Raw genomic sequence first — 7,994 nt, 5'->3', positions numbered from 1 at the left:
TACAAGAATTGCAACCTTGGATGATCACTTTTTTCTTGCCAAGATCTTGAAGCTCATGGATTCAAGTTGCTGCAAAGTGTCGGGTTTTTTTTTTTGTCGTTGGTTTTCAAATGGGGCTTTGGTCATGCAATTTTCTCTTCTTAATAGAAAAGAGAGAGAAGAAAACAGAGGGGAAGAAGTTAAACAGAAAGAAGAAAAGAACCGACCGCATAAAGAAAGCATCTGCCCGAGTCTCACGACTGAACGCCAAAACCCCTTTGTCCGTGGTCGATCATACGATACACTTTAGTGACTTTACTCTTCCTCTTCTTTCTCTCAAGGCGCTCAAAGCCAAGAGCTACTGCAGAATCCAAGCTGAGAAATTAGGAGAGATTTGCATTTACTTGATATCACCATTATTCAGTAGGTGAGATTGAGGCATTGGTGATAGGAAATATCCACACAGTCACACACACATGGCCCATGGCTGGTGTTGAGTCCAATATTAAACTCCAAGAAAACCAGTGTAATCAGGTGCTCAGATCTAATCACCCGGCAGGCAGCTGATACCAATATTCTACCACACACCCACCGCCAGTTGACTCTTGTTTTCAAGGTTGAACATGTCTTATTCCCTACTTGCCCTCCTACCTTCCTCATTTCTCGCATAGACTTATTACCTCGATTTTCCTAATCTCACATTTGCATTTCCCCTTTTATTCCTTCCTCAATTTCAGGGTTGGGTCTGGATTCTTCGACTTTGAGGCATCCTAAGGATCTGGGTGTTTTCTGGGATTGGGTTTTTCGAATCATTCATGTTTGTTTGCATCTGGGTTTTCTCTGATTTCTTCCAATCTCTCATAGTTTTGGGGATTTTATGATTTTAAGGTCCTCTAGATTATCTACAAAGAAAATGGTAGCAGCAGGAAATGGTCTGTTCTACCCCATTGTCGGATTCGCTTCATGTTTGGCTCTCATCTACTTGTCCTTTGGGGACTTGAGGAGCAATTTTCGTGAAGAAGATCATCAGTTGGCTTTTGTGAAAAGGAATGGGACTCAGTTCACCTCGGATGGTAAACCATTTTACATCAATGGATGGAATTCTTATTGGCTAATGTATCACGGTGTGGATGAGTATACCAGACCTAGAGTCCGAGAAATCCTGCAAGCCGGTGCCAAAATGGGTCTTACACTCTGTCGAACTTGGGCTTTTAATGATGGTGACTACAATGCTCTTCAGGTTTCCCCTGGTCAGTTCGATGAGCGAGTTTTCAAGGTATTCATATTGCATACATGTTCATCCTTTTCTCTAATTAGCTCCATTAAACTAGAGTTCCATTGAACATTCATTCTGTGTGGTTGTCTCCTGACTTTTATCTTTCTACTTGTTTGGGTGCGCTTCAATTTACCCGGTTTTGTTCAGTAGCGGTCTGGTTTTTGCATATATTATAAATTTTATATCACTCAAGTTTGCAAGTGAGTAATAAATCATGGATCCATCTAAAAATGTAAACAGACGGTTCTAAGTAGAAATTAATGCATACCAGTGATAATTGGGTTCCTTGTTGATAGAGGCTATTCAAAGTGGATACAAAAACAGTGTAGAAGCTAGAAACAAAATAAGAACTACATGTATTTAGCACTCTACGGCAGCTGAAAGAAAACTAGTCACACACTGCTGATTTATTTGGACTGTACTGCCTAGGAAAATATATTTTATGGTAACTTTTGGTTAACTTTGTATGCTCTTAATGTGCTTACGTCTCCATATTCATTCTTCATCATAACCATTGGATTGGGTGGCAGGCTTTGGATCATGTTATTGTAGAAGCAAGACAACAGGGCATCAGATTGCTACTTTGCTTAGTTAATAACTTGGAAAATTATGGTGGGAAGTCTCAATATGTAAGGTGGGCCTGGCAAGAAGGTGTTGGTTTGAGTGCATCTAATGATTCATTTTTCTTTGACCCATCCATTCGCAATTATTTCAAGAGTTACATCAAGGTACTTCTTCTTGTTTATTTTTTTTCTTTTCGTTTTTGTTTTGGGTCCCAGAAAGATAAGACGATGCATTACATTTTTATGCCACTTTGAGACTTCATAAGTGTTAGTTTTTTTTTTTTTTTTTTCGTTTAAAACTACTTTTAATTTTGTTTTTTTTTTATAGGATGCTTATTGTTGTTGAAAATAAAGAAGAAAACATATTTGTTTTATTAGTCTCAACTTCGGGTTTGTCATAGGTAAAGTGACCAAGAAGGTACGTGGAACCGACTTTTGCAGCTAAGACAAGTTGCTACTAGGTTATAGTTGCTGTATGTTTGGGGAGAAATTATGTAATGTAAAATGAATCAAAATTCTGAATCTTATTGATCAATAGGAAAATGCAGTCTTCAGGTCAGCCTGATTAGTCAACCAATTCCTCTATCCCGCTTCTTCCACTTCTCTTTTTTGTGGGAGTAAACCATCCTACCACTCTGAGCCTAAAGAGAAGAGAGTAACCCAGAATCCAATCTACGGATGAATAGCAACTCGTACCAAAAAAATACGAAAGACTTAAAAGAAATCGCTTGTTGGTCCAACCAAGAAAGACATTGTCGTGTCTTGTTTTCTTCCGTATTGGTTGATTTCAGAGCTACATGTTCCATTGTTCTAGACTTGAAGGCTGCAGTGGTTCAAGGTAATAGATTTTTGGCGGAGGTTAATCTCTTTTTCAGCCTTGTCCTCCTTTGGCAATCTTTTTTGTTCTCTTGTTAATTTTTGCTGATCCTCCCAAAATTGGAAACAGTTAAAGGTTGCCTTAGATCTCCATTTAAATGTTATATAGAATGATGCATATTGAAGGAAGTGCTTGGGATTTTACAAATCTCACTGTAAGCAGTTGATGGATAACCCTTCTTTCTTTTCTTTCTGCATTCTGTAATTTTGAAAGCTGAGTCCTTCTAAAGTTATTAGCTTTGGTTATGCACTTGGGATTTGGTAAAGAAAACCACCCTGGTTCTTGTATCCCCCCTCAATGGTGTAATACCTGCAAAGAAGAAGCCGCAAATGAAGAAACATTTGCTTTGGCACCGTTCTGTTGCTTTAGGTCTTTGCACAAGGGTATTAAGGGATGCAATTTGAGCTGCAGTATTAGGGTGGAGAGGACGAATCTTGGAGGAAGAAAGAAGGGGATAGTTCTGGTGGATATGTTGTGACTGCTGTGTTTTGGCCATTAGACGGAGAGTAACATACAAAAGTTCTGAGAATGTGCGGGGGATGAGTTTGACATAATTTGAGAGTTGACTTCTGAATAGCTTGTGTATTGCTTTTAACTAGATTTGGAATGGAACGGATTAAACTCTTACGCTTGGTGCATGCCTTCTTTGGTGCATGTTTAGCGGGTGTTTCTTGAGTTTTTCTCAGTGGATGTCTTGTCCGCTCCTTTGTTGATTTTGTTTTCAATCAATGCAATTTTGTTGTTTAACAAAGAAAAGGAGAACAGGGAAAACTTGACATGACGTTCTTACTAGGCCTTACTAACTTTCATCATTTCATCTCCCCTGTTCTTAGCAATATCCAAGGAAAGAATCTAATGTGTGCACACCATCAACTATCAGGTGTCATGTAGTTTCAAACTGCAAAATATGAGCATGAAAGCACTGACTAAAGTTTAATAGGATAGTAGTTTGGATCTATGAGGTACAGGTGATATACATGAACTAGAGATTTCTGGTAGCTGTGCGTAGCTTGTATGGATTTCTAGAGGTTGACTGTTTTGACAGAAATGATCTTTTATTGTGCTGGCATCTTGAATAGGTCACTAGTTTCTTTAATTGATACTTTTCTGTAAATAACATGCATACCAAGAATAGTTTGAAAATTAATGTTATGCCGCTATAATGATTTAAATTATTTATAGATTTTTGGTTCGTTTTTGCCTCATTTGTTACCAATTCTAATTCATTTCCTTTTTGTTCCCCCAGACTATCCTAACGAGGAAGAATACTCTGAATGGGATTGAATATAGAGATGATCCCACCATTTTTGGGTGGGAGTTAATAAATGAACCCCGTTGCAGCACTGATGCCTCAGGCGATACTCTCCAAGTATGCTCTCAACTCTTGACCCTATTTTTTAAAAAATTATCACCAAAGATTTATGTAATTTTGCATTCAAATTGCCAAGAGACCGTTTTGATGTTGATGTTCACTCTCCCTTTAACACAGTAATACTTTAACTTTTCAAATTAATTAACACACAAAAGGGAGTGTGTGTAGTACATTGAGAGGAAAAGGGGGTGTGAATACCATATGCCCCTTTAATTTTTTTTATCGCGTTTTCTTATTTTACTTGAGTTTCTGCTGATTGATCAATCTATTTGGGTGATTGGGAAGGGTGCCTAGTTTACAAAATGCACTTTTCTTTGGCAAATTATCATTATCATGTTTAATAACTCGCTTTAGTCAGAAATTTAGTCAAAAACGTCTTCAAATATTACAGTTCCTTTAACTTGCCTTCTGTTTTCCTTTATAAAAATGTACTCTCTTTCTTAGAGTCCACAAGGAGCTTCTATAATTCTGTTGCATACTGTGTTGCAGGATTGGATAGAAGAAATGTCAGCATTTGTGAAATTAATTGATAAGAAACATCTACTGACAGTGGGCCTGGAAGGATTTTATGGTCCTAAGGACCCCAAAGCCTTAACTGTGAATCCTGAACGGTGGGCTTCCCGACTTGGATCAGATTTCATTCGCAACTCCAAGATCCCCAGCATTGACTTTGCTTCTGTTCATATCTACCCTGACCATTGGTAAGTGTTTTCAGTCAGTTTACAACGTTACTTACGCAACTATCTGAAGTCAATTTGAGGGAACTCAAAGCTTACAAACTTATAGTAGTTCTTTGAGTATCTCTATTACTATACTATAATGTGTTTGTGCGTGTGTGCTCATCCAATAAGGAGATGAGGACGTCTTTGGTTTGTTGCAAAGGGATAAATTCGAAGCAAATGAGATGACAGTAACTCTCAGCCTCACTACTCAAAACCCAAGTAGACCATTGCTGTGTGCGTGTGTCCCTCATCCAATAAGGAGATGTTGACATCTTGGTTGTTGCAAATGGAGAAATGTGAAACAAATGAGATGACAGTAACTCTCAGCTTACTCACTGTTAGATTGTCTAGTTTGAAGCATTCATAACACACTCCTCTTTTTCTTCTAACTGAACTACTCTCTTACTTAGAAAATAATTAATAATGAAATCAAACAACAAAATTTCTTCACATATTCCACTGAAAAATTGCTTGTAGTTAGCAATTTGTGATAAACGCTAAATACGATGAAGTAGTGTAGACTCATCATATTGCAGCTGTTAAGATCGGCTAGCGGACATGCAATCTTTAGGATTCTTGCTAGCAACTCTAGACATAGTCATTAGTTATATAAAGTTGGCAGACTTGCTTTCATTGGCTTACTAGAGAAAATTTTCCAAGAGTAGCAAGCTGCAAAGCCTCATCATGATTTATGAAGCCTGTTTATCCCTTTGGATATAGAGGACTTCAACAGTGAATTCAATTCATTGTGCTTGCCATTGCCGCGAGAGCATTATGAGCCATTGAGATATATTAAGATGCATCTTGATTTCTGTGCTTCTATCGTCCATAATTAGTGTAGCGACTGAGATAGTCCAGGTTCTTTGTGAGTCCTGTATTCACAGATAAGCAAAACCTAATTGGAGTCTTTTGGATTGAAGTGTTAAATGATTGATATGCAATCTCGATATAGTATCACTCTGAATAAATATCTATTGGTTTTGATCTGATAGTTGGTATGGATTTTGTGCTCACTGATGAGTCTGTTGTGACTGTATATGCAGAGTGATTATATGGTTAAGGACCTTATCCAAGACTGTTCTCTAAGTTGTTAGATTAGTTGTGAATGGTTGAGATGCACAATGTATTGATATACATCTTTATATAGATTTGATCAGCAATTCAAAAACAGGATCTGATTTAGGGATATTGGAGGCTATATATAAACATATGTGATTCTTTTTTGTTTGTCAGAATTTCAAAATTTTAATACATGTAGTATGGATACAGCACGTACCGACCATGTTGTAGTGGTAAATTAGCTGTTAAAAGGATCATCATGTATGTATATTATGTATGCATATATTTATAGTGTATATAATTATCTATATATATATATATATGTGTGTGTGTGTGTGTGTGTGTACGTTCTTTTATTCGTAATTTGTATGAAATAGTTGGCTATTGCTCATATTCTCTATTTGATTAGATCTGATCAGTTTGAGGCTAAACTACACATGCTCTGTACCTGAAGTACTGCATAATTTTTTGAAATAGATCTGTCCCTCATTTTTTCACTTTATGAAATAGATCTAACTAGTTTTCACTTTTTGGGTAGGTTTCATGATCTAGAAGTGGAGGACCACCTGAAATTTGTAACCAAGTGGATGCTTTCTCACATTGAAGATGGTGAGAAAGAACTTAACAAACCAGTCATGTTCACGGAATTTGGCTTGGCAGACCAGCTTGATAGATTTTACAAAACTATTTATGATATCATTTACAAATCTGCAAAGAAACACCAGGCTGGGGCAGGTGCTTTAGCGTGGCAGTTTATTGTTGGAGGAATGGAAAAGTTCAATGATGAATTTGGGATTATTCCATGGGAGAGGCCAGCTACCTATAAGCTGATAATAGAACATACATGTAGGTTGGCTAGAATCCAGGGTCCAGTTTTAGAACAGCGAAATTTGAAAGAGCTGTGCTTACAAAAACACTGAACTGCTTATTTTTGAGCTGAAGGTTCATTCCTTTTGAGGGGGAGGGGGTAAAGTAGGATGTGTTGTGGTTTGCGGTGTTTAGAGGGAAGCAGGTGTTGCCACATGATACACGTTATATAGTTTCTTCTCGAAGGAATTAGATTAATTACAGAATGTGTAAGAATTGCCATGTTATCAAGCCTTTTGTTATAGAAGAACAGATCAACATCCAGAAATGGTTGCTAAATTATGGAGTGTAGTTTACTTTGCTTGTAAGCAATTGGCATGGTACTATGTTTTTGTTTGGCCACCACCATCTGCTATGTTTATTGGGTGGGACACTGATGGGACTGATAGTTCTCTGGTATAGATAGCAGCACCACTAGCTCTCTTGTAATGATTACTACTTCAAATGTTTTGATGATATATTTATACAACTCTGTTCCTTGTTGGGATTTGCCTTCATTCATTCATATACTGATTTAGTGGTGTGCATCATTTCTAAATCACAATGCAATTGGCTGCAGCATTCAGTGCAGTGCCTGTGAGAATGTGTGGTACCAACCGTTAAGATCACTTGAAAATGAACAAAGGAAGTAGTTTGAAGAACAATGTGACCTAGCAGCACTACTGAATTGAATTAAATGACACAGAAATAACTAAAACAGGGGCAAGAGATATGTATACATACAATAGCACTCTTTCTTTCACTTAGAGCTCATAAATTACTAGATCAAATCAAGGCTTGAGCGACGGTTTGCCAATCTGGGTGATGTCCTTGGTCCCTTGCTTTTCCTCTTGTTCAAACTCAACTTACTTGCATCCTTTGCCACCTCTTGCATCACAGTCTCATCCTCCACTTCCAATTTCCGGCTCCGAGTCCTTGAAGCCACGGCCTCCTCCTCCTCCTCCTCCTCCTCCGCAGCCACCCTGTCGAACTCGACGGCAAGCCGCTTCCCCCTCACAGCCTCCTCATCGCCGTCTTCATCAATCAAGGCCATGAATCTGCTGCGCTTGGTCGCAACCGGAGCCGGAGGAGGCGAATTTGAAGAAGCCCTCTTGTGCCGCTCGGCGCGGAGCTTGCCGACGTTGCCTTCGATCCGGCCCTGGAAGCGGAGGCGCTTGAAGCTGAGGCCGCCCATTGACCAGTGGGCCTCGTTGGCCCAGGCGAGAAGCGGATCCAGGACGGGCACAGGCGGGTCGACCCGCTCCTCATTGAACTTGACGTCGGTGTAGATCCGAGGGCG

At 38.8% G+C, this 7,994-nt stretch overlaps 1 protein-coding gene across 1 annotated transcript; it reads left to right on the top strand.

Moving 5' to 3' along the window:
- The first annotated feature begins 266 nt into the window (after positions 1-266).
- LOC101312651 (mannan endo-1,4-beta-mannosidase 2-like) lies at positions 267-7,071 on the top strand. The gene is made up of 6 exons (XM_004303081.1): positions 267-595; positions 717-1,255; positions 1,786-1,983; positions 3,942-4,064; positions 4,557-4,768; positions 6,387-7,071. The coding sequence occupies exons 2-6, from the start codon at positions 857-859 to the stop codon at positions 6,766-6,768; spliced, it is 1,314 nt and encodes a 437-aa protein (XP_004303129.1). The 5' UTR covers positions 267-595; positions 717-856; the 3' UTR covers positions 6,769-7,071.
- Positions 7,072-7,994: the final 923 nt, after the last annotated feature.

The sequence above is a fragment of the Fragaria vesca genome, linkage group LG6 (genome assembly GCF_000184155.1).
Source record: "Fragaria vesca subsp. vesca linkage group LG6, FraVesHawaii_1.0, whole genome shotgun sequence".
In the NCBI taxonomy this organism is placed as follows: domain Eukaryota; kingdom Viridiplantae; phylum Streptophyta; class Magnoliopsida; order Rosales; family Rosaceae; genus Fragaria; species Fragaria vesca.
The sequence above is the reverse complement of the archived record's forward strand: the minus strand, read 5'-3'. Positions and strand labels throughout refer to the sequence as shown.